At 42.9% G+C, this 27925-nt stretch overlaps 1 protein-coding gene across 1 annotated transcript in view; it reads right to left on the bottom strand.

Moving 5' to 3' along the window:
- Positions 1–832: 832 nt before the first annotated feature.
- Positions 833–27925, bottom strand: part of LOC145357050 (choline/ethanolaminephosphotransferase 1-like) — a 45263-nt gene continuing 18170 nt past the window's right edge. Inside the window, exons 3-8 of the mRNA XM_080210117.1 lie at positions 25462–25603; positions 23868–23952; positions 16675–16806; positions 15957–16115; positions 14997–15122; positions 833–4255 (exon numbers count right to left, since the gene is read on the bottom strand). Coding sequence (XP_080066243.1) covers positions 4118–4255; positions 14997–15122; positions 15957–16115; positions 16675–16806; positions 23868–23952; positions 25462–25603 — 782 coding nt within the window. The 3' untranslated portion in view covers positions 833–4117. The remainder of the gene's footprint in view (positions 4256–14996; positions 15123–15956; positions 16116–16674; positions 16807–23867; positions 23953–25461; positions 25604–27925) is intronic.

The following is a 27925-nucleotide window of genomic DNA, read 5'->3' as shown; positions in this document are numbered from 1 at the left end:
GAGCTTTCTGAACCTTTCCACTCCACAAGCTAGCATATTGAAGTTCATGGGCACTTCATCCATGTTGCTGATGCGACATAATAGGTATATGTGTTTTTTCCACTGACTGATGAAATTTGTAATTTTAGAATTGAATGCTCTTGGTAGTCTGAACAGTGTTCGTCTTCTGCCACAATTCAGACATCAGAATGAGAATAGAATCCTAGTGTGCAGATGAAGGTCATTTGGCCCATTCGGTCTGCACCAACCACAATCTCATCCAGGCCCGATCCTATTAGTGCCGTCTATTTACCCTAGCTAGTCCCCTGACACTAAGGGGCAATTTAGCATGGCCATTCAACCTAACCTGCACATCTTTGGACTGTGGGAGAAAACCAAAGCACCCAGAGGAAACCCACAGACATGAAGAATATTGGGGAGACATTGTTTCATAAAGTACTACACCAATCAGATGTTGCTGGACAGTTTGATTCGACTCACATTAAGAGTATACATGCCTCATTATGTCAGCAATACTAGCAAAGTCTCTTTTATTGGCAAGCTGCACTGACAGCACTAAGATTTTCACTATGCAGGGAGAGACTGGAGTCACCTTGAAGCAAGGTCAGGGTAGGATGACAGGTTTCAATGTGCATTTTGGACTAGTGAGGGGGGAGGGTGCAGGTGGGGTGATTAGTTGTTGATGATCATGGAAAGAGAAATGGACTTGAGTTCGGAATTAGAGAAGCTGTGTTTATAGACGAGGAGGGCAAGATGGAGTAGCAAAAAATTAGATCGGATGATAGATATTACTGTATAGAACTTGACCACAACTTAGACTTACCATGCACTTGGTATTTATTTTTATTTAGAAAGAACAGAAAATTACAATTAAGCATGGAGTAAAATCAAGAGGCTCAATTACACTAAAAGGCAAAATTAGGTGAGAACCATCTGTATGTTCACAAAACAAACAAGATTTCTGCAAAAACAAATTAATTTTCCATTATATCCAGTTGCTCCAAGTAAATGGGGCTGGTGCATTGGAGGACCTGTTATACAACATCTTATTGGATCATTCCTGTTGCATAATACCTCATTAAATTCTTCCAGTTACAATACTTTGTGCAGAAACATTTAAGTCCAAGAAAAGGTACAAGAGTAAGAGAAATGCTTTGGTTCTTGTTATAAATCATGTGGCATTAAATGTGGTGAGAGACAGGGCTGTGGCTGTGTTTGTGATATCAGGAGTAAAACAAACATTTCAGTATTTCACTCTAGGTTCATCTCCCATCCCATCCATGTGGAAACAATACAAAGCAGCCCTGCACACATGGTTTACAAAATACTGTCAGGAATCCAGACATAATACTTGTGGCAACTGTTCAACTTTACTTCAAGGCAACAATCCATTGTAAATAGTGCCATGAACAGTTCACTGGTGTCAGATTCTTGCAAAGTTTGGGCATTTTCACTGATGTGAATTGGCTGCATGTCCAGCAGCTTTTACCACAATGCAAGATATCCTATGAAGATGCCAATTCCCATTACAACAGAAATGTTGTGATTCAGAATTATTCAAGAGGCCAAAGACACCTTCAGACATTTAATCTCTTTCAAGATCACTTCAGGGCCAAAGCAGTGATGGATCATCACAGCATGGCTGTCCCCACCCCTGTATTATTAATCAGCCACAACCCTGTACTATTCACAATACTGGGAGCAGTATATGCTCAGAAAAAAGTTCTTCAATAAGCTAAAGTATATGCTTTGCAAATGCACAAAAATAATTACAAGAAAAATTAGCTCTCTTAAATTCAGAAGGTACTTACTGGAAAAGTTGGAACTCTTGTGGATCATTGTCCAAAGGGAAATCAGGAAGAACAAGCTTGTGTTCTCCAGTTACTATATATGATAGTCACAGGAATTTGCATCATTTTCTAGCTAAAGCAAGGCTCCCTGGTTTCAAAATATAGTAACAAAGTGACACGTTTCACCCAGAGATGCTTACGATTCTAATTATTGCCAGTTTTCCTTGTCCCGATTTGGGAACAAGAGCAGGTATTATGGCAAAGCTCCTAATGAACATAGGCAGCATGTCCAGAGACAGGTCAACTTTATTGCACCTTTCCTCTGTGCAATAGATCTCCAGGCGCCAACTCATGGCTTTGTCCCATTGTGCCAGCATTCCAGACCTGTAAGTTTCTGCACCGTAACAAAAAAAAAATCAGAACTTGACAAATGCAACTGAAAACAAAATGTTTGCTGTGCACCAAGATTCAGAACCATAGGCAGCAATTTGGGTGTACAACAGCACAAAGTCATCTAGACACCTGGCAAAGAACTGATCACACATCATTAGCAAAACAAGTGTGATGTACTCTGGAGTTAAACCCCAAGTTACCCATGTCAAGAGTGGGAGTTGCACAATGTTCGCCATCTATTTAAGGTGAGGAACAACGTTAAAAGCTTTCGCCACTTCAATATTTAAAGCCTTTTCAGCAGCTATCTCCTTCTATTACTGAATGGAAAAGCTTGTGCTGACCTGGATTTGCACTCTGCAGGCTTTAGCGTCAGCTTGTCATCACTCATCTTCATACCAGACTAGCATGTGTCAGAAAGCATCATAACTTTCAGATACACAGCATTGGAATCTGCACAACTGCCATCAACTTGACATTTGAATACATTTGGGTTTGATTACCTCTCAGATGGAGATAAAGGCTTGAAAGGCTGAAATGCAGATGGATAAAGCATTTCCTGCAATGCAAAAGGTGAACAGCAACCCTCAACACTATGGAGGATCACTTTTAAATACAGGAGTACTGGTATATTACCCACACACAGTAAAGATCCTAGCACACTGTTGTGAAGAATTACTGATCCTGTAGGATCGTAGGCAAATGTATAGGAACAGGTTAGGCCCAGCGACTGCTCAGATTCCACAGGCAAAAAGTTAGTCACTGCATTTGATATTTGAGCCTAAAAACCAGCACGCTGCTCAAGAGGGAATATACACATTCTGACCTTCAAGGAATGAGGGGAGAATCTGATTTTTTTGAACAATTGTCCAGAAGTGAAGACCACTCGGTGCAAGTCCCTCAGTGAATGTTACAAATTCATTCCTTTAATGGCAGCAGTAGTTTAGAAACAAAGTGCTTTGGGTTCAGATCACAAGTGTGGACAGATCACTAAGAAAGTGTGGGCTGACCTTTGGAGTAACAATCTACAAGGCAGGATGAAAGGGTTGTGATTACTGGATCTTCCAGACAACTTTTGAAACTGAAAGCACTATCTTTGTTAAAACGAACACAAGATTGTGGAAGAATAGCAAATAAAGCACAGTGAGAAAATTAGAAACATGACAGATTCTGCTCCTTAAAGTGCCAGTTCAGCCCAAATCAGGCCCTTCCCTTAATTACCCACCTTCTACAGTTTCAGCATTAACAGCAGCATCTTAAAGACAGCTTTACTGGTGTAATCGGGGCATGATCCAAAGAGCAATGCAAAAACTTTTATAATCCATGGACATGGGCCAGTGCCATGCCTACACCCAATAAATTTTAGGACAACCCATTAGGTTTTTAACAACTAAAATAACCACGTTTTTGTAGTTCCCATTCTCACACCCAGCTCATAGTTGCTGCCTGCAAGGTTCCAGCTTGGCACAAAACTTTCCCTCTGCAATTCTCACCTGCAATATGGCTCATCTGATTTTTCCAAGGTAGTTAGTTAAGTTGCAGGAACTTCCATTAAGTTCATTACCAAACCTTAAAGACTGTACCAGGCCTGTGGACAGTCAGCAGCTACATCAGACCACAAAAATTGAACACAATAGTGCTCCCATTATTTTTGTTCAAATCCATAGAGTAGACGCACATCATTGTTGGTTCCTGAGCTGCCAGTGTTACAGGGAGACACGCATGCAGGGGTGAGTCAGTCCTTCCCATCAGTCAGCTAGTTTAGGAGTGTTAGGCTTCATTCAGAAACTGATGCTTGAACAAAACAAAAAAGTGCACACAATGATTGAACCATAAATTAATAACGTGTTCACTTTTTCTCCCAATTCCATATTTTTCTATGTACATTCCCTCAGTCGTGTGCTGGAGTTCTCTCTCATTGAGCACAATGGTTTAAGTCACTTGTGATGGTTCTGCTCCTGGAAGTTGACTGGCGAGGAGGGGGGACTGATTTTGAAGATGTTAATGTGAAGATGGGAGGCAATCTGGTTACAGACACCCACCGAGTAACGGATTAGGTCAAAGAGAGACCAGACCTGTGGGTCAAAGAGAAACAAAAGAAGTTAGTAAGGAAATGAATGAGTGGCTTGAGTCACTTGACACACATCTTGACCTACTATCCCATTTTCTAGAATGGAGAAAGAGAGAGGACCCTAATTGTATATCTGTGATCTGAAGATAATAAAAAGAACTTACAAGCTGAATAGAAAGGAATCCTGTCAAACAATTAGAGGCAGAACCAAGAACATCCCATCATAAAGGTCAATACCTGCTTAGGTCAGGTACCAGAGACAATGTCATCATCCTGACCTTCAATATCACCAGCCCCAATCTGCATTGAACAGCTCAGAATCAAGTTTTAATCTCCTGATACGCAGGTGGGATAATGTGAGGGTCTCTCGCAGCTTCATAGAAAGTATGTGATGGTGTTAGTATTAAGTGTAACTATTATCCGCAACGTGTGTTTAACCTACCCCAAAGGAGCAATCAAACAGAAACTTAAGGATTCAGTATTCAATTCAAATTTGTTTGCCAACAGCTGAAGCAAATAAGTCCCATTGTCATATCAGCCACTCACTACCAGGCACTGTTCAACCAGTGCACCCATCACCTGTCCCCAACACAACGAGATTGGAATAAGTCACAGCCTGATGACTTAGATGATGGAGTTATGTCTTTGCATATAATTAGTTGGGGACTTTGTCCTATGTTCCAGGCTATTTATATCTCATAGTTTAGTGCTCTGTATTTTAAATTGGCAGCAAGTTTAAGTGATTGTAGTTACCGTTTATGGGGAAGGGTGGAGAACATGACTGTTCTGAATTGCCTCAGTAAAGGAAATAATCGCTCACCTTCTGCCCTCAAAGGAATATAAATCTAGTTTATGCATCCTTTTCCTTCATTTAACCTTAACTGCCAGCTTCATTCTGGCAAATCTGCACCCCCTCCAATACTAACATATCCTTCCTGTTTTAGATGTGGGTGCTGCCAGTCAGGCCACATCTTTTGGCCATCCCGAATCGCCCTTCAGAAGCTGGTAGTAATTAGCCACCAGCTTGAACCATTGTAGTACATGTGGTGTAGATACACCCAGAATGCTGTTAGAAAGGTTCAGCATCCAGAACTGACAACAGTATCCCAGATGGAGCCTTACCAAGACAATTACCTGCTCCTAATTTCAAGGGGGCTGGAATAAAAGGCCAATATCCCATTAGCTTATTTGAATTATTTCTCTGGTTTTGATTTTTAATGGTATGTCCTGGGCACCTCTATTCCTCCATAACTCCCAGTGTCTTGGAAATACTCCAATTTATCTCTCGACATCAAACTGATGACCTCACAGTTGAACTCCATTTGCCATATTAATTGGGTTACATCTCTTTGCAATGTGCTTCTCCCCTCTATACTATATACCATCCCTAACTTGATGTATCCCGCAAACTTGGATATACATCTTTCTATTCCTAGGTCCACATCATTAATAAAATGCTAAAAAGTTCAGGTCCCAGAACAATTCCTTGGTGAAAATCATTTTCTGGCACTGAGGAAAAAGTTCCCTTTATCACTACTATCCAACTCCTTCCTCTTTTGAGAACAAAAATAGGAATTTTAAAAAAAAAATCAAGACTTGCCTTACCACGAGCAGTACAGGTCAATAGGATGGTAGGAGATCAGGACTTGCTGAGACTTACTATGGAACAGGTTACCAGACTAGCTACAAGTTCAGAACAATGTAATGATGGATGTGATACTTGCTCATTACATCAATACTTGTGAACTGCAGTGATACAGACCTGAATAGGACAATTTACATTAAAAGAGAGCAAACTGATCAAAGCCACTGGATGACAATTTAGGCATATACTAATCAACCAACCGCCAATCAAGCACCCAACTAACCAATTCACATACAGAAGAGCTCTTTTAAAAAACTGTGTACTGAATGTAAAACAGTGCAACTATCTCACACAAGAGCACTCCAAAAAAGAACAAGACATAAAGTAGAACAATCTCAGTCAACGATCATGCTAAGTGACTATAGTCATGTCAAATTGACCTGAGGGGTAATTGTAACTTGATAAAACTGCTTTATTTAAAATTCTCAACTTAGGTGTTGGGTTTAATGTGAGTTTGTGTCAATCAGAATTCTCAGTCTCTGACTTCTACTCTTGGTAAAATCCCAAAAGTTTTAGATGACCTCAGGCTTGCAGAGGTAGAATGTGGTAGATCAACTGAGGTGTGTAAGGGAAATTAATATCTAACCATTAGTTTTAGTTTATATTCAGTGCATCAATTGATTAACCCTGTTCAAACTGTAACCAATAGAGGACTTCAGTATTTATCATATAACATTGCTTACTTCATTTGACAGAATTGGGGAGTTTAAAGGTGACACAGTTAATTACAAAGCTGCTGCTGACACTCCTGTTGTACTCATTTCCATTTCACCGAGCCACATTGCGAGAATGTGCAGCCTTTCAAGGTTGAACGGAAGTTTACATCCTCACACATTAAAGACTTTTAGTTATAGTGTCTAGAATATAATGGTACCAACTTTGTAATCTTTGGCATTAGGTTTACATAGTTAAGGTTACAGGCAACTTTACTTGGAAAATAAAGACTAGAGTGGCAAAGTAACTCATTCCAAGCACTTGTAACCACGAAGAAAATATCACCTCACAAATGACCTGTAAAAACAAGTCTGATTTAATGAGTAACTTGTACCAATTAAGCAAAATTTGAGATGATCAGATATCATTTACAAGGCCATGACAACATACTTCATTCTGAACAAATGGGTAAAGAAGATATGATAAAACAGACTCAAGTCATTAAAGTAATAGAAACAATATATAGGAGGATGATCCTATAAGTAATGGCATTCAGGCGACGGTGCAGAGGGACCTCGGGGTCCTTGTGCATGAGTCGCAAAAACCCAGCTTGCAGGTGCAGCAGGTGGTCAGGAGGGCGAATGGGATGCTGGCCTTCATAGCGAGGGGGATTGAATATAAAAGTAGGGAGGTCTTGCTGCAGCTGTATAGGGCATTGGTGAGGCCGCAGCTGGAGTACTGTGCGCAGTTTTGGGCACCGCACCTGCGCAAAGATATTTTGGCCTTGGAGGGGGTGCAGAGGAGGTTTACTAGGCTGATGCCGGAATTGAGGGGGTTGAGCTATGAGGAGAGGCTGAATAAACTGGGCTTGTACTCGTTAAGAGTTTAGAAGAATGAGGGGAGATCTCATTGAGACGTATAAGATGATGAATGGGATGGATAGGATAGAGGTGGAGAGACTCTTCCCGCTCAAAAAAGACAGTAGGACTAGGGGGCACAGCCTCAAGATAAAAGGGGGGGCGGTTTAGAACGGAGTTGAGGAGGAACTTCTTTACTCAAAGGGTGGTGAATCTCTGGAATTCTTTGCCCGTTGAAGTGGTGGAGGCTGCCTCACTAAATATTTTTAAGATGCGGGTTGATGGGTTTTTGATAAGAGAGGGGATTAAGGGTTATGGGGAGAGGGCGGGAAAGTGGAACTGAGCAGCGACAGATCAGCCATGATCTTATTGAATGGCAGGGCAGGCTCGAAGGGCTAGATGGCCTACTCCTGCTCCTATTTCTTATGTTCTTATGTTATGAGGAACTGGTCAGGTTAACAGGAGGTAACATCAGTCAATGACCATCACCCTTGAGGGCCAATCACTGATTGATCATGCACCCCTCAAGCCAATTAAAAAAGAGCCTGGTTTAGGCCAATCAGAATGCAATATCATTGATCGCACTGTAGGTTTTGGCTTGGAAGGGATCACATTTGTGATTTGTTTTTGTTTCAGATATTTTTCCTTTAAAGGGCTGGCCCTTTTAGTTTGTGCTTCAATTCGTTTAATTTAAGTAGTTTAACTCAAAAGACTGGAAAGGGTCACTGACCAAGGCACCAAATTTGAGCGTAGGGCCATACTGGTCTGAAAACGCTGGTCTCAGAAGCAGACTCAAGCCTAGTTAGTAGTTGGTTGGGAGACTGCCTGGGAATACCATGTGCAGTAGGCTTTTGCTGCCAGCAGAGGCTGCTGACATCATCCACTCTGTACACTAATCGGTATATAGGCAGGCAATCTTCCCCAACCGGTCCACGCAGCTAGCCACTGAGGGGGTCATCTGACCTGACTGTCCCTTTACCGCGGCTGTATTCATGGCCAGGTGTCCCCCCTTTAACTCATTTTGGTTTGATGTTTTAAGTTTCACTTGTGCTTTATTCTTGTTTTGGGTGATTCCCCTTTAAAGGGGCTGCCCTTCTTGCTTTGCCCCTCAGTTTATTTACTTTAATTTGTTCAACTCAAAAGAGTGGCACCTAGTTTAAAACTCTGAAGATTGCAGAGTCTGCTATCCACAAGAAAGCAGAGGACCACAGAAATAATGGGGAGACAAAAGACTGACTGTTGCCTCGTGCCCAAAGCTGAACTGAACACAAATTACTGAAGTCTTTAGTGATTACAATATAAACAGAATATTAAGTTAATTAATTGATACATTGCATGCATAAGCTAAACCAAAACTTATTGGTAGCAAAAGCAGGAATGAGGGTTTCTTTAGCAGATAAGGCTGTGTGCTGAGGCACACAGAATAGATTAAAAATCAGACAATGTCTTATTAGTGACCACTTCAAAAATACACCAGGTTTATCAAAGCCACACAACTCACAATCAGCATTTTCCCCACATCTTAATTGTTATTCCTGCCTATTCTTAAAAATGTTTAACCTAATGGCAACTTATGACCAACATTTGTAACTTACCCTTTTGTTTCAATACCCTAGAGTCAAAACTATTAGGGTTTGGAGCCTGTAACACAAACCCTGCCTTCATCCAGTGCAGTGAACAAACAATGAAGCACACCTCTTTCACCAGGCCAAGCTCATTACAGCACCACAAGGCCCCATTATTGCAGACCTAGCCCAGGTCCTCATGAAACAGAAGGCATAATGGCACATAGTGGAAGTTGTGGCCTAACTAAGGTTCTATAAAGCTACAACATGACTTGCCAATTTGTAAACTCAATGCCCTGGCCGATGAAGGTAAGTATGCCTTGTGCCTTGACTACCTTCTTCACTTGTGTTGCCAATTTCAGTGACCTGAGTACCTGTACACCCAGATCCCGCTGCCTATCAATACTCATAAGGGTTCTGCCATTTATTGTATATTTCCTATCTGTATTAGACCTTCCAAAATGCATTACCTCACATTTGTCTAGATTAAACTCCATCTAAGTATCTAACCGATCTATATCCTGCTGTATCCACTGACGGTCCTCATTGCTATCCGCCAGTCCATCAATCTTTGTATCATCTGCAAATTTAATCAAGCCAGTTACATTTTCCTCCAAATCACATATAATTACAAACAGCAAGGTCCCAGCACTGATCCCCGAGGAACACCACTTGTCACAGCTGTCCATTCAGTAATGCACCCTTCCACTGCTACCCTCCATGACTGAGCCAGTTCTGTATCCACCTTGCCAGCTCATCTGATCCCACGCAACTTCACCTTCTGCACCAGTCTGCCATAAGGGACCTTGCTAAGCCTTACAGAAGTCCATGTAGACAATATCTACTGCCCTACTCTCAATCATCTTCGTCACTTCCTCGAAAAACTCAAGTTAGGTGAGACACGACCTCCCCTTCACAAAACCATGCTGTCTCTAGCTAATACGTTCACTTATGTTGAAGTGGGAATAAATCCTGTCTCGAAGAAATCTCACTAATAATTTCCCTACCACTGGCGTAAGGCTCACCGGCCTGTAATTACCTGGATTATTCTTGCTAACCTTCTTAAACAAAGGAACATTCAATCCTCTGGGACGTCCCCTGTTCACCTGACAAAGGGGCTAACCCGAAAGCTTGTGAGTATATTATCAAATAAACAGGTTGGACTAAAACCTGGTGTTGTCAGACTTGTTACTGTGTTTACGCCAGTCCAACGCCGGCATACCCACATCACGTCCCCTGTAGCCGTGAGGATACAAAGATTTTTTCTCAAGGCCCCAGCAACTTCCTCCCTTGCCTCTCTCAGTATTCTGGGGTATATCCCATCAGGCCTTGGTGACTTGTCCACCTTAATGTTTCTCAAGAAACCAAAACCACCACCTTTCTGATCTGAACATGACCCAAACCATCAACACACCTTTCCCAGATTCATCATCCACCAAGTCCTTCTCTTTGGTGAATACTGATGTGAAATACTCATTAACTTGCCCATTTCCTCTGGCTCCACGCACAGATTCCCTCCCCTGCTCGAGTGAACCAATCCTCTCCCTGGCTACCCTCTTGCTCTTTAGATATGTATAAAAAGACTTGAATTTTCTTTCATCCTGTTGGCCAATGGCTTTTCATGACCTCTTTTAGCCCTCCTGAGACTTTGCTTAAGTTTCTTTCTACTTCCCTTGTATTCCACACTTGCTTTGTTTCCCAGCCTCCTAGCCTTGACAGATGCTTCCTTTGTCTCTGACAAGACTCGTTATCAGAGCAGCTGTCTTGCTATCCAAGGTTCCCAAAACTTGCCATACTTATCCTTCATCCTTACAGGAATGTGTCGGTCCTGAATCCCTATCAACTTGCACTTGAAAGTCTCCCACATGCCAGATGTTGATTTGCCTGCAAACGTCTATCCCAATCTACATTGTTCAGTCCTGCCTAATATTGTTGTAATTAGCCTCCAATTTAGCACCTTCACTTGAGGATTACACTTATCTTTATTCATCAGTACCTTAAAGCTTACTAAATTGTGGTCACTGCTCCCCGAACTGCTCCTCCACTGAAACTTTGACCACCTGCCTGGGCTCATTCCCCAATGCCAGATCCAGTATGTCCCCTTCCTTAATTGGACTATTTACATACTGTTTCAAGAAGCTCTCCTGGATGCTCCCTACAAACTCTGCCCCATCGACACCCTGGGTATTAAGTGAATCCCACTCAAAATAGGGGAAGTTAAAAATCACCCACCACAACAACCCTGTGGCTTTTATACCTTGCTAAAGTCTGCCTACATTTGTTCCTCTATCTCCTGCTGGCTATTGGGCGGCCTATAGTAAACCCCCAACATTGTAACTACACCCTTCCTATTCCTGCGCTCTACACATATTGCCTCACTGTATGAGCCCTCTAAGATGTCCTCCCACAATACAGCTGTGATATTCTCCTTAACCAGTAGTGCAACTCCCCCACCTTCTTAGATCCCCCTCTATTTCATCTGAAACATCTGTATCCTGGAATGTTAAGCTGCCAATCCTGTTCTTCCCTTAACCAAGTCTCTGAAATAGCATTACATCTCTAAACCTCCTGTCTATGATGCTTTCTGCCATCTTCATGCTCCTCAGTGCATCCAAACTGCTGTTCCAACCTATCCATGCGGTCTGTAAGAAGCTACAGTTGGGTGCACTTCCTGCAGATGTAGTCGTCTGAGATGTTGGACGCATCACAGATCTCCCACATCTCATGGTGCAGCACTTGACCTCACTGACGGACATTTCTAGCACCAATTAAGAAAATTTATTAAACTCTTACCTTCACTTTTACCTTCTCATAGTGCCCTTTTTTTTGGTTGGTGGGGGAGGGAGGGAAACACTAATATGTTTTTGACTTACCACTCCTTGACACTAGATCTTCCACTTCTTAGTAAATACGGAGGGTTTTCCCGATTGCTACTGACTCCAGTTTTGATAGTGCTTCTTGATGCCTCATCCTATTTAATGCTGCCTTGAAGTCAAGAGCAGTTACTTTCACCTTACATCTGGCATTCAGCTCTTTTGTTTACATTTGAACCAAGACTGTAATGAGGTCAGGAGCTGCGTAACCTGGTGGAACCCAATCTGAACATCCATGAGAAGGTTATTGCTTTGCAAGTTTACTTGCTAGCACGGTTGACGATTGTCTAGCAAGAGTAGATTGACGGAGGAGTTATTGGCTGGGTTGCATCTGTCCCGTTCCTTGTGCATAGGACATACCTGGACAATTTGCCATGGTTATATGGTAATCAATAGATTTACATGCCCATGTTTGAGCTGATGCCATGAGACTTCATTGGAGCTGGAACAGATGTCGAGAACACTCAGAGCAAATCCTTCCTGGCTACATACCTCTGTGCTGCCAATTCTGCTTGTGGGAAAGGACATACCCAGGGATGGTAATGTTGATGGCTGGGGCATGATCCGTAAGGGTCTATTGCGTCTACTGCTTGATTGGTCTGAGACACAGCTCCCAGAATGTTGATACAAACTGCAGGATTTTGCTAATGAGGCCTTCTCAAGGTCAACAGGTTTGGGAGATATCAGGTGGAACATCAAGTTTCATTCTTACATGTCTCTATTACAGGCCAATCAACAGGCCCATCGCTGGGGCCCTGTTACAGTAACACGCCCACCACCGGGACCCTACTTTCTCAGACTTAGGAAATTTGGCACATCAGCTACTACTTTCACCAAATTTATAGATGCACCATAAAAAGCATTCTTTCTGGTTGTATGGGCTCCTGCTCTGCCCAAGACTGCAACGAACTACAAGAGGTCATGAATGTAGCCCAACTCATCACGCAAACCAGCCTCCCATCCACTAACACTGTATTTCCCGCTGCCTTGGCAAAGCAGCCAACATAATTAAGAACTCCACACACCCCAGATATTCTCTCTTCCACCTTCTTCCTTGGGAAAAAGATACAAAAGTCTAAATTCACGTACTGACTGACTCGAGAACAGCTTCTTCCCTGCTATCAGACTTTTGACTGGATCTACCTTAAGTTGATCTTTCTCTACACCCTAGCTATAACTGCAACACTACATTCTGATTCTTTTCTTTCCTTCTCTATGAACAGTATGCTTTTTTGTATAGCGTGCAAGAAATAATACTTTTCACTATGCTAATAGATGTGACAATAATAAATCAAATTAAACAGCCATCACTGGAGCCCTATTACAGCAACATCCCCATTACTGGGGCCTGTTACAGCAACATCCCCATTACCAAGACCTTGTCTGTTTACAATAAGAGACAAAATGCCATTGTTCTATCTGCACATTAATTATTGTTCATCGAAGTAGTTCACTCCAGTAAGTGATGTTCACATGCCTTTTTAAAAGATTGCTTTTCTATTCTTAAGACCAAAATGATTAACCTCTATTCTGCACATTACACTCCAACGCTGGACCTTGCAGTCCAGTCAATAACTATCTATATCTCTTTGCACCGTCCTCCTCATAGCTCCCATTCCCATCTAGCTTGTATTGCCAACAAACTTGTATACATAACTCTGTTTTTGTCTAAGTTAATGGTTTAACAATAGGATCCTCTCCCACTCCCTCCAAGCTGCAAAAAGAAGTCTTGAACTCAGCATTAGGCGGGCAACACAACATTCAGAGCTCCCAGGCACAGCTGCAAAGAACAGTATCTATCACCCTGATTTTACTGTCTCCTGTCACTATCCTTTCTACTCCGCCCACCAACTCTAATGGCATTTTATGCCATGATCAATTTGCTCAGCACATTGGATGAGCAATTATCTCATACCTGTTGGACAAAGTTGAGGGCTCTGGATCCATGCCTGCCTGACTCAGTCACAACCTCCTATTCCTGCCCACTGGCCAACAGTAATGTTTATTTCAGGGAAGGGATGTGACTGCCTCCTGGAAAAAAGTATCCAAATAACTCTTCCCCCTCCCTGACGCCCAACAATGTCTGCAACTCTGAGCCAAAGTTTCTCAAGGTGCAAACACTAACTGCAGATATGGCAGACTGGGACTGCCCCGCATTCCAGATTCCCCACATGCTGCAATAAAGGCATTCCATTATCTCTGGCATGGCTGTCCAAACTTCTTTATTTCATTAGTTAATTAGCTATTAATGTAATAGCAGGTCTCCTAGTATGGAGACTAAAGACTGAACTGAATTTGCGTCAGCATCAAATTCCCAACTTGGCACTTGTTGTGCCTCTCACTCTGCTTCCCTCATTCTCTCTCCACTTGACTTGCTCAGGGACATGGGTTCAGTTCCGGCCTCGGGTGGATGTCTGTGTGGAGTTTGCACATTCTTCCCACGTCTGCATGAATTTCCTCCCACAGTCCAAAGATGTGCAGGTTGGGTGGACTGGCCATGGTAGGTTGTAAAAAGTCTGACAACACCAGGTTTTAGTCCAACCGATTTATTTGATAAATCAGTTGGACTGAAACCTGGTGTTGTCAGACTTTTTACTGTGTTTACGCCAGTCCAACGCCGGCATACCCACATCATGGTAGGTTGTGTCAGGGGGATTACCATGGTAAATATATGGGTAATGTTGTCAATGGGCTGAATGCACTCCTCCTGCTCTGTAGGGTTCCTATAATTTGCCAAAAACCACATTTCATAACTTTTCTTTGGATATCCTGCTTTTCTCAAGGTTCACATTTGAACTCCATACAACAAGACACTCCAAGTCTTGATAATTATTTTCTTAACTTTACTTATTCCTGAATTAAGCAGCACATTCTTTCCCATTGTTATTCGAGCTCTGATTCCTTTATCGCAACTTACGTGGAAAGCAGCAAATCTACAGATTGCTGTCAATAAACATTAGCCAGCTTTCAATCCACACTAACAAATGCCTATCTTTTGGATAGTTAGTGCTCAGAAAATTGCAGCTGTCAATTCACTAGTGGTTCTAGTTAATGATTTGATCCATGACCAGTGTAAAAGCATCTGAAAGTAATAACTTAAACTTGGGTTTAGGCAAGACATGGGTCAATAACACCTCTGCTCTCTACTTACCAAAGCAATCCAGAGCACCAAGTACTCGTTTATAAAGCTGTTGAAGTATTGGTCCAGGAAGAGGAGCCCCGGGCCCACAAAGGCTGTGTCCTGCAAATGCATCTCACTTTTTGTCATATGGGCCACCTGTAACCAGAAGAGAAAACCTATTCACTCTACCTGCAATTGCTTCAAAAATAATTTGCACTGGTTCCAAGATCCATCATTAGATTAACACGTGTAAAAAAAACTTGCAGACATACAGAACCTTTCAAGCTCTCAGGATGTCTGCTACAAATGCTGTGGTGCAAATTCAGCTACTGCAATCCCCTTGCAGAATTCCCCAAAGTACTTTACAATGAAGTACACTTACCAGTTTAGGAAATGCAGCCACCAATTTGTGCAAACTCCAACCAAAAACAATAGGATAATGAGCAGACCATCAGTCTTAGATATGTTGGTTGAGGGATAAATATTGGTCAGGTCATGCGATCTTTGCCATATTCTAAGTGGGAAGATAGTTGAAAATAGTGGAAAGTTTCAACTCTAAATATTGCACTGGAGTGTTAGCCTATATCAAATATTCAGGTCTCCGGGGTGGTCTCTGAAACCACAACTTTCTTCTGACTTCATTGTGAGACTAACTGAGATGCTGCTGACACACCCGAACATGAGGCAAACCAAGCTCAAATAGGCCAGCATCAAAAGATAGTTCAAGATATCACAACATTCAATCACCACCTATTGTAATCAGTTGAGAGATTTAAAGTTGCAAAAGCTAGGTCTTAACGATACTACAACAGGATTAAAGATGTACATCAGCCTCCGCTGTGTGCTTTATCAGAGGTGACCATGAGGCTAACACTTGGAATGGCAATCAGAGGTTCCAGGTTTCAGATCAGGTAGGTAATGGTATTACTACCAGTACAGGGGGTCAGGATTGATATGGGTGGAGGACAGCAGCTAGTAAAGAGTACTTACCACTAATTTATTGGTTATTTTTGCAGAAACAAAGCCAAAAGCGAGGATGTAGAGGCAGGGATTATTCTCAAAGAGTCGGCTGGTAGATTTCTTGTAGATCATCAATGCCAATGTTATAACTGCCCCAATGTGCAGAAATGGTGACAGCACACTTGTACCCTATCGACACAAAGATACACATGATTAACAGTGTCAATTATTGTACACCTTCTTACCTGTCTAGAGTAACCATAACAGTGCTCCAGTCAGATACCCTACTCCCAGACTAAACACTGACTGGGTGACTGCTTTGCAGAACAACTTCACTCAGTCCACAAGCAAGAACCCGACCTTCCTGCAGCTTGTCATTTCAACTCACCCCCTTGCTTACATGTCCAGCCTCAGCACGCTGCAATGTTCCAGTGAAGTTCAATGCAAACTGGAGGATAAGCAACTCATCATCTGATTAGGCACATTATGGCCTTCTGGTCCAACAACTTTAGACTATGACATCTCTCTTCCATTTTGACCCCCCCACACCCCTCAATTTTTTCTGGTCCCAAAGCCCACCACCCTCATTCCCTCCCCAACACAGTCACCTGTGATTTATTTATCACACACACCATTTCAGCACCATTCATCTTAATTAAACAATTTCCACCCACCGCCACCACCTCCCACCCCCCCCCCCCCCCCCCCCCCCCCGCAACCAAACACACACACACACACAGCCACTTACTGCTATGGTGGAGCCATTCTTGCCAACACCACCAGTGAAGATGACTGTGAAGTAGTTAGTGCAGGAGAAGATACCACCTGCTACCACAAGTAGAGCAGGCACGATTTTAACTTGTATTTCCAACACTGGGATCTTCGCAGGGAAACATAATTAAAGAGAAAATAAGAATGAAAGAAAGCATCTGGAATTCACTGCTCAAACTGCAGAAGAAAAATATGGTGAGAAGGCCCATCAGACTATCTTGGCCCAAGGTCCAATAGTTTCTTTCCCTGAATGTGGCATCTAAGCTCTCGGGTGGGTTCAGAGTTTTAGCCTCCACTACTCAGTGATCAATTTGTGTGACAAATACTTTCCCCAATATTAGCCTTAAAATTGCCTTTTACAAACTTGAACTCATATCCCTTCCCTTGTCTAACTCAGTAAAATAATATTCCATGTTAGCTTTCCCATTACCCACATCTGCGCCATAACAGCACCTCCTGGTTGGCTCTTATTCTAGACTGCAAAACACCATTTCTCCAGTTTGTCTTCAGAATTGGACAATCCTGTATTCAGACATCCATTTAGCAAACTGCATCAAAAACTTCCATTCAAACAGAAGGGTGAAAGGGGATGCACATTGAAGTAGGTGAAGGAAATTCTCTGTTGCTTCATGAAGATTTCCCCCCGTAAAGCTGTCTGGCTTGAGGCATCCTCCACACACTTTCAGTTCTGCAAGTCAAAGGTAGCAGAATAAATGGCACAAACCTCCTGGACATTGCTCAACCCAGAATCGTGGGGCCTTCGATAATGAAGATGTGGAGTTGGTTTTATGCTATTCAGATAGGTGACAGAGAGCTCTCAGTGCAATCAATGCTGTAGCTCATGCTGCAACATCCATAGATGGATTTCCTTCAGAGGCTAACAGATGGGAATGATGAGGTTGACCTCAGTGCACTTTAATCTACAGATGACATAGACCCAAGGTAAGACTGAATGATATACAGTGGTGGAATCAGTTTGGAAACAGCAGGCCCTCATGAAGGGGTTTCTATAAGACAACATGCTCCAGTTAGTAGCAGTGGTCTTGGACCCAGCTGATCTGCACAGGGACAGGCAGATCTTACTGAAGTCAGCTTTTCGTTAGGTACTTTGTATGGCTTCAAAGTTGGGTCTCTCACCAACCAAGATATAATTGCTGATCCAGGAGGTGCTGGAAATTTGCAAGTTATCAAAATATAGGAATAGGTAATGAGGAGGCTATCCAACCCCTTTTGACCATCCCACCATTCAAGACTAGCCTGTATAAGAACATCTATGATGTGGGAATGCCGGCGTTGGACTGGCGTAAACACAGTAAAAAGTCTGACAACACCAGGTTTTAGTCCAACCGATTTATTTGATAATACTCAAGCTTGAGGGGACTGCCTCTTCATCAGGTGAATGGAGAGTTCTGGCCTCAGACAGAGCATACAAAGCACAGACAGTTTAGAGATTACTGATTAGAATGCGAATCCTTACACCTGACCTGCTGTTCAAGACCTGAAGTGGCTGACAATGTGAGTGGAAGGAGCACTGATCACAGGTTAAAGAGATGTGTATTGTCTCCAGACAGTACAGTAAGTGAGGTTTTGCAAACCCAGGCAAGTCACGGGGGTTACAGATAGTGCGACATGAACCCAAGATCCCTGTTGAGACCGTCCTCACGTGTGCGGAACTTGGCTATCAGTCTCTGTTCAGCGACTCTGCGCTGTCGTGTGTCGTGAAGGCCGCCTTGGAGAATGCTTACCCGAAGGTCAGAGGCTGAATGCCCGTGACCACTGAAGTGTTCGCCAACAGGAAGGGAACAGTCTTGCCTGGTGATTGTCGAGCGATGTTCATTCATCCGTTGTCGTAGTGTCTGCATGGTCTCCCCAATGTACCATGCTTCGGGACATCCTTTCTTGCAACGTATCAGGTAGACAATGTTGGCCGAGTTGCAAGAGTATTTACCATGTACCTGGTGGATGGTATTCTCACGTGTGATGATGGTATCCATGTCGATGATCCGGCATGTCTTGCAGAGGTTGCTGTGGCAGGGTTGTGTGGAATTGTGGTCACTGTTCTCCTGAAGACTGGGTAGTTTGCTGCGAACAATGGTCTGTTTGAGGTTGTGTGGTTGTCTGAAGGCAAGAAGTGGGGGTGTGGGGATAGCCCTGGCGAGATGTTCGTCTTCGTCAATGATATGTTGAAGACTCCGGAGAAGATGTCGTAGCTTCTCCGCTCCGGGGAAGTACTGGACGACAAAGGGTACTCTGTCCACTGTGTCCCGTGTTTGCCTTCTGAGGAGATCGGTGCGGTTTTTCGCTGTGGCGCATCGGAACTGTCGATCTATGAGTCGAGCACCATATCCTGTTCTTATGAGGGCATCTTTCAGGGTCTGGAGGTGTCTGTCACGATCCTCCTCATCTGAGCAAATCCTGTGTATACGGAGGGCTTGTCCATAGGGAATGGCTTCTTTAACATGTTTAGGGTGGAAACTGGAGAAGTGGAGCATTGTGAGATTGTCTGTGGGCTTGCGGTACAGTGAAGTGCTGAGGTGACCGTCCTTAATGGAGATGCGTGTGTCCAAGAATGCAACTGATTCTGGGGAATAGTCCATGGTGAGTCTGATGGTGGGGTGGAATTTGTTGATATCATCATATAGTTGTTTCAGTGATTCTTCACCATGAGGCCAAAGGAAGAAAATGTCATCGATGTATCTAGTGTATAGCATTGGTTGAAGATTCTGTGCAGTGAAGAAGTCTTGTTCGAACCTGGGCATGAAGATCTTCATGCACATCTTCATGCCCAGGTTCGAACAAGACTTCTTCACTGCACAGAATCTTCAACCAATGCTATACACTAGATACATCGATGACATTTTCTTCCTTTGGCCTCATGGTGAAGAATCACTGAAACAACTATATGATGATATCAACAAATTCCACCCCACCATCAGACTCACCATGGACTATTCCCCAGAATCAGTTGCATTCTTGGACACACGCATCTCCATTAAGGACGGTCACCTCAGCACTTCACTGTACCGCAAGCCCACAGACAGACAATCTCACAATGCTCCACTTCTCCAGTTTCTACCCTAAACATGTTAAAGAAGCCATTCCCTATGGACAAGCCCTCCGTATACACAGGATTTGCTCAGATGAGGAGGATCGTGACAGACACCTCCAGACCCTGAAAGATGCCCTCATAAGAACAGGATATGGTGCTCGACTCATAGATCGACAGTTCCGATGCGCCACAGCGAAAAACCGCACCGATCTCCTCAGAAGGCAAACACGGGACACAGTGGACAGAGTACCCTTTGTCGTCCAGTACTTCCCCGGAGCGGAGAAGCTACGACATCTTCTCCGGAGTCTTCAACATATCATTGACGAAGACGAACATCTCGCCAGGGCTATCCCCACACCCCCACTTCTTGCCTTCAGACAACCACACAACCTCAAACAGACCATTGTTCGCAGCAAACTACCCAGTCTTCAGGAGAACAGTGACCACAATTCCACACAACCCTGCCACAGCAACCTCTGCAAGACATGCCGGATCATCGACATGGATACCATCATCACACGTGAGAATACCATCCACCAGGTACATGGTAAATACTCTTGCAACTCGGCCAACATTGTCTACCTGATACGTTGCAAGAAAGGATGTCCCGAAGCATGGTACATTGGGGAGACCATGCAGACACTACGACAACGGATGAATGAACATTGCTCAACAATCACCAGGCAAGACTGTTCCCTTCCTGTTGGCGAACACTTCAGTGGTCACGGGCATTCAGCCTCTGACCTTCGGGTAAGCATTCTCCAAGGCGGCCTTCACGACACACGACAGCGCAGAGTCGCTGAACAGAGACTGATAGCCAAGTTCCGCACACGTGAGGACGGTCTCAACAGGGATCTTGGGTTCATGTCGCACTATCTGTAACCCCCGTGACTTGCCTGGGTTTGCAAAACCTCACTTACTGTACTGTCTGGAGACAATACACATCTCTGTAGCCTGTGATCAGTGCTCCTTCCACTCACATTGTCAGCTAATTCAGGTCTTGAACAGCAGGTCAGGTGTAAGGATTCGCATTCTAATCAGTAATCTCTAAACTGTCTGTGCTTTATATGCTCTGAGGCCAGAACTCTCCATTCACCTGATGAAGAGGCAGTCCCCTCGAAAGCTTGTGAGTATTATCAAATAAATCGGTTGGACTAAAACCTGGTGTTGTCAGACTTTTTACTAAGAACATCCACCCATCTTGGCCCATGCCCCTGAACACTCAAAAGCTACTAAAACATTTAAATCTGAAGATGGATAGAGGAGTATCTACTGCTATTTGTGATTGTATTCCACATTCTTCCACCCTTTCTTAGGCAAGGTGCTGGGAACTGTATGCACTAACTTCAGAGATGGCCTATCCATGGCTTTGTATGATTGGAACAACATTTCTCCCCTTTATATTCTAGGCCGACGTAAAGAGGTCATTTTTGATTATTCATTCACCCTATCATTTTAGTGATCTGTGCACATGGACCACAATCTCTCTGGTCCTCCGATTCCTAACTTTTCACTAAAGAATACTTGCAAAATTAATAACTGAACAATTACCTTTGTTCAAATCCATTTGCCAGAGTTTTGTGCATTTATTTATCAACATCTCATGGAATTTTATACTCCAGAGTCAGTCGAGAGGTTTACAGCATGGAAACAAGCCCTTTGGTCCAACTTGTCCACGCCATCCAGTTTTAGCCATTAAGCTAGTCCCAACCGCCCACATTTGGGTCACTCCTCTATACCTATCTTACCCATGTAAAGGCTTTGTATAAGACAAAATTGTACCCGCCTCTACCACCATCTCTGGTAGCTTGTTCCAAACTCTCACCACCTTGTGTAAAACTGCCCCTCTGACTCTTTTATATCTCTCCTCTCATCTTAAACCTATGCCCTCTAATTTTAGACTACCAAATTATTAGTAAACAGCAAGCAGATGAAGCCTCAACATGGATCATCTTGCAAGTTTGAGTATACCTCCAGTATCTTTACTCCATCTTCCACCTAATCAATCTCCTAACTAGTCAATAATTTGCCTTCAATCCTGAGATTTCATTTGAGCCGATAGTCTCTGATATGAAACCTTATCAAATGTCTTCCATAACCACCCATTTATAAGTCCATATTGGCACTTTGATAATAAGCTCAACTTTCTTTTTAAGTGCTCAATCATTCTGTCCTTTGAGATTCCAATTATTTCCCACAACAGCTACCATACTAACAAGCTTTGAAATTTCCTGCTTTCCCACCATTTTTCTTATTACATTCGGAACTGGCCAGTGTCAGGGATAATGAATAATCCTCACCATATATACACAGCATATCTTTGGCACCCCACAGGGGCCAAAGAAGAAAATCCACCCTCATTTAACTAACAAGCAATTCCTCACTCCAGCATTTATCGCTCATCCCTAATTGCCCTCAGGAAGTGGTGGTGAGCTGCCTTCCAGAACTGTTGCAGTCAGTATGAAGCTAATCCCACAGTGCTGGTGAGGAAGAGACCCAGTGAAGTTGAAGGAATGAAAATATATTCTCAGTTCAGGAAGGCATGTGTCTTGGAGGCAAACTTGCCATGTATTCCCATATGCCCATTGCCCTTGTCTGTCTAGGTGGTAGACGTTAGAAGTTTGGAAGTTGCCATCAAAAGGAGGTTTGGTGAACTGTTACAGTGCATCTTCTTTTTGGTACATACTGCTGCAAGTGTGCTGATGAGGGAGGAAGTGAATGTTTAAACCAGTGGATAGAAACAAGTGGATGTTGCTTTGTTATGGATGGCACCAAGATTCTTGATTGTTGTTGGAGCTGCACTGCATTCATCCAGGCAAATAGAGTATTCCATCACACTCCTGACTTCTGTCCTGTAGAAATGGTGGAGGCAGTTCTTGGGGAGGAGTCGGGGTAGGTGGGAGGAGGGGTAGTATCAAGTGGCAAGTTACTTGCTGTATATTTCCAAGCCTTTGACCTGCTCTTGCAGCTACAATGTTTACATGACTGATCTAATTTTATCTCTGGTTAACAGTAACCGTCAGGATGCTGACTGTGGGGAAACTCATTCACGATAATGCCAATGAAAGGAGTGATGGTTGGACACTCTTTTGGAGGTGGCTATTGCCATGTATTTACACTGCACAGAAAAGTTACCTGCCACCTGAGTTGAAGTCTGTATGTTGTCCAGGTTTTCTTGCATACAGCACAGACTGCTTCAGTCTCTGAGGAATTGCGAATGGTATTGAACATTGTGCAATCATCAGCAGACATCCCCACTTTTGATCTTATGATGGAGGGAAGATTAATAAAGCAGCAGCTGAAACAACACTAACCCCTTTGTCTTTAACCCTCCTTATTTAGCTTTGTCAAATTGTCTGGTAAGACAGCAAAGCACCTTGGAGTATTTTATTACATTGCAAATTGTTGATGTTTTTAGATTTAGAAAGCTGAAGTGTGTTATACTGGTGAAGTGCATGAGGGGGAAGAGTTTAATACAGCATTCAGTATTGTCACCTCAATGAACTGCACATTAAAGCCAGTCAGCTTTGTGTTGTGCTGATCCAGATCTAATGGGCTTGACATGGCGAGGTCAGCAACAGTAACCTTAACGAGTTGAAATTACTTCAAGCAAAACAAATGATCTTAGCCAGATTGCAGAAGAATCTGGATTCTGCTGAATCAGGATGCCACTCAGATCATAGGTCAAGCAGAGTCTAGGTGGATCTCTGAACTATCTTGGTTATTCCTGCTTTCCCTACAAGGAATCAGATGCACTGGCCCGGTGCTTTAAGAATTGAGAGAACTGTGCAAAGTTGAAAACACAGACTGTTCATAGATCACACAATACTGAAAATGAATCACAACCCATCATTGTATTGAACAGAACAAAACTTCACGAAGTTGAGTGCCACATTCAGCCAAGAATTTGGAGTAAATTTCTGTGCATCAGTGAACAGAGAAAGGAAATCAGCTGGTGGAAAACAATGACACAGCTGCTCAATCTCCAGCTTTACATCCCCACATTCTCTCCAGGAAAAAAGGAGTTCATTCTCCACCCAAGACAAGCCCCCACTACCCTCCCAACTCCCCATCCTTCCCCAAGGTAAACAGGCTCAGAATTCAGTTATGCTATTAATTACCATTGATTCCCAAAATGCAGTTCCTCCACTCGCAGCCAATAAAAACAGGGTAATTATGAAGATTTGCACTTCAGTCACATCAATTCTGATTGGGTGAGAAAAGCAGAAATCAGTATTAGAGCCACTCATTGGTAGTTAGTGCATCCCAAGCGAAGCAACTGCAGCTCCATCATGCACCAAACCAACAGAGTAACGCGCTCCATTAGTCCACTTTGCACTCTCTATAACACACCATTCGCAATTCATCAGCATGAAGTCTCTTTGACCATTAAGAGTAACTCCAGCCAAAGAGGCAATCTGCACCAAGTTAGTCAGTTTGGGGCAGGGACAGCCTTATTGTAACTGGCCTCTGTGCCTTTAGGCTGAGGAATAGGTCCAGGGCTCCTTCACCTGAATGCTATCCAGCTATCTCTACTGAAAGTGTGTGTCTGGTGAGGGGAGCTGGGTGTTTATAAATCAGGCTCAGCTGGAGCTCTGCCTTGAAGTGGAATACCTGCTGATGTTAACCCCATTGCAAAGAATGGCTGTCAAGTAAGGCACTGGCATGCTGGTGGGGGCTACGGAACAGGTAATATACCAGCAAAGGCTCATCACCACCAGAGGACAAAGGGAGAGAGAGATTAGGTACAAAACTCTACCATGAGTGGTACTACAGTTTAAAAAGGTACCTTACAAACTACTAAAATTCTAGACTACCTCCCACACATACACACACACTTAGCTTCAGAGACCCAAGAATTTAACTTGGTGCTTCACATCACCTAACCAATTTGAAGAATTTGGATGCAGCACAACTTTAATGAAAGCCATGTGTTTCTGCACTAGAGTCTCTGCAGCCCTTTCAAGGGTTAATTATCAATGGTGTGCAGGCATCTAGGGGGTCTGAAGCGGTGAAAAGTGTTACTGATTGGCTACGGTGTGTGATAGAGCAGCAGTCTGATTGGCTACAGTCAACATGCAGTCGCCCAAAAGGCTGGTGTTTACCGGAATATTCCACAGTGAAGGCCCCACAATGACTGTCACAACTTGTGCAACTACAATACAGAGCTGAGCTTCTGTAACATCGAATCTGTCAGTTAGAGAATCATAAAACAATGAAACACCATAAACAAGAGAAACAGAACCAGTAGCAAAGAAGCAGTTCTGAGAGTAATTCTGCTCAGTGAAGCAGTTCACCTCTCTGCTAGAGGGTCCCAGTTCTTGGTGTCAGGTTACTGACAGCATTGAGGAATAACACTGACTGTAACTAATGGCTCCACCAGAAGCAGAGTCAAAAACAAAGGCATTGGAATTGAAACTGGGGCTTTTTGTAATAAAGTAAAAGTAGGGGCCTGACCAGTGTGTCCATACTGAACCTCATTTGTATTTCAGCATCTAAAAATCGATAGACAACTGAATTTTACATACCTGTACAAAGATAAAAGTACAGGTCAGACACACAATGTTACACAGGATATAAGCCATTCATCCCATCCAGCTCATGCTCCACTCAAGCTTTCCTGTGTTCAGGGAGAGCGTGTTTGTGGATTTGGATTTTCATCCTTTTAGAAGAGAGTTTGCTTCATCATCTCCCCAGCACCCATTTAATACTCACATCCCAAAGCGCAGAGTCCCAGAGACATACGTCTGCCAGTGTGCACAGTAGAACATGAAGACCCCAGCAAAGCAGCAGAAGAACATCCAGTCTGGGTTTGTGCCCAGCTGCACAGCAATGCAGATTCCAAGAACCACAAAGACTGGAATGGAAATGAATGGAATTCACTCAATACAGAAAGGACATAGACCAAAAGAATTAAAGCACATCCTCTGCATCTGGAGATGGTCTAGTATAATCTTTCTCAATCACTGCAGCCTTAAAAACAGTTAAGGAGCACGATATCTAGGATGAAGCCAGGTCTGCCAGCCTGTCTCGGAGCAACAAGAAACATCACACTTCTAGCCCATCATTAATCTGTTCAATTCAGCCACCAGTGATATCACAATCTAAGTCAAGAAATCAGGCATTTTTTTCCCTAACCCTTAGGCAAAGGATAGGGAATATCCCTTCTTGATATGGTGCATTAGGGGCTTCACAATATGAAGATGGGAATGTAAAGAGAAGCCGGAGCTTATCTACGGAACACAACAGACTTGTCAGCATTTAAGGCATTACTGCCTAAGGTCACATCTTGGAAACAAAAAGTCAAAGCTATAAAGACATTAATTTGAATGAGTGAGGCATTTGCCACAAATTAGATTAATAGCAGAGATAGAAATTAATACGTTTGACCAATAGTCATTAGTCATATTTGCAAAGTCACCAAGGTTAGGCTACTTAACTTTTAGATGAGATAGACAAAGACAAGGCAAAGAGAGTTGAGGGGAAAAGATGAAGTAAAAGAATCAGTTCAGAAGGAGCTAAGGCACAGCATGAGAGAGAAAAGATTGATAAGAGGTGGTCTCAGCAATTAATAATAGCTGCAGTGTAGGGAAGAGTATAAATTAGGAAATTAGAGGTGCATGTAGTAAAGGTAATATAATAATCACAGGGGACTTGAATCTTCATGTAGACGAAGAACATCACCTTTGCAGTAATAATGTGGAGGACAAGTTTCTGGAATGCATACAAGATAGTTTACTAGATCAGTATAATCGAGTAACCAACTGGAAAACACAGGATTTTGCTTTGAGTATTGTGCAATGAGAAAAGGTTAGTTAACAATCTGGTGGGAAAGGGGCCTCTCAAGAAGAATGACCATAATATGATAGAATTATATACTGAGTTAGAGCTTGAAAATGATTAAGTCCAAAACCAGAGTCTTATAGCTAAACAATGAAACTATATGTGGTTAAAGTAAATTGGGAAGCTAGATTAAAAGGAATGACAGCAGATAAACAATGTGTAACTCAAAACAAATATACATTATTTTAAGTCATGCAAAAGTGATTCTACTGTGGCAAAAAAGTTAAGGATATTAACATATTAACATGATATTAAATGTACTTATAATGTTGCCAAAAAGATTAGCAAACCTGAGGATTGGGAGCATATTATATCTATGCAAAGGGAAACCAAGAAATTGCAAAGGAAAGAGGAACGAGAATGAAAGTAGACCAGCGAGAGACAAAAACATACATACATATAGAAATGATTGCAAACAGGGACCTGAGTTACAAAGTTAACAGAGGGTACAGTAAGTAATCAGGAAAGCAAATAGTTCAATTTTGTTAGAGGGCTTGAGCAAAGAAAACTTATGACAATTATGTAGGGCACTGGTGAGGTGACATGGAGTAGTGTGCGCAGTTTTGGCCATCTTATAGAAAGAAGGACATGCTTGCTTTAGAGGGAGTGCAACACTGGTTCCTGAGATGAAGGGATTGTATGAGCAGAGATCAAATTGATCTGGATTATAGTCCCTAGAATTTGGAAGAATGAGAGATGATTTAGACCGGCACTGGGCAGAGGCCGTCCTGCAGGCCTGACCGACACTGGGCAGAGTGCTAAAATGGGTCATCACAATGGGATCAGTATTCCTGGTTTATAAATTCTCTGGTTGCTGTATTGATTGGGCAATGTTCTAAGGCCTCTCATGTGTCTCAACCCCATCCTTGATTATTTAAATATCATACAGTATGCCTGGTCCTCATTTCTCCTCCCCTTGTACAGCACTTTATTCTTGCCTGAAACAAATTGTCTCCCCATCTTCTTCCCACATGTATTTTGTTCATCTTACTCTGTAATTTGAGTTGCTAACTCAGATTTTACTGCCCCTCCCTGTTTGATACAATCTGTCATTTTGACCAATTTATCAAACATAAGAAATAGGAGGAGTAGGCCATCTAGCCCCTCAAGCCTGCTCCGCCATTCAGTAAGATCATGGCTGATCTGATAGTGGGTTCAGTTCCACTTACTCTGTTACACTTACACTGTTGTTTGTAATTTTTATTAATGATCTGGATGAGGGTATAGTTGGGTGGATTAGTAAATTTGCTGATGACACCAAAGTTGGAGGTGTGGTAGATTGTGAGGAAGGGTGTCATAGTCTGCAGGGAGACTTAGATAGGTTGCAGAGCTGGGC

The sequence above is a fragment of the Carcharhinus amblyrhynchos genome, chromosome 22, assembly GCF_965287045.1.
Source record: "Carcharhinus amblyrhynchos chromosome 22, sCarAmb.v2.hapA, whole genome shotgun sequence".
NCBI classification, from domain to species: domain Eukaryota; kingdom Metazoa; phylum Chordata; class Chondrichthyes; order Carcharhiniformes; family Carcharhinidae; genus Carcharhinus; species Carcharhinus amblyrhynchos.
Note: the sequence above shows the minus strand (reverse complement) of the source record. Positions and strands in the feature narration are given on the sequence as shown.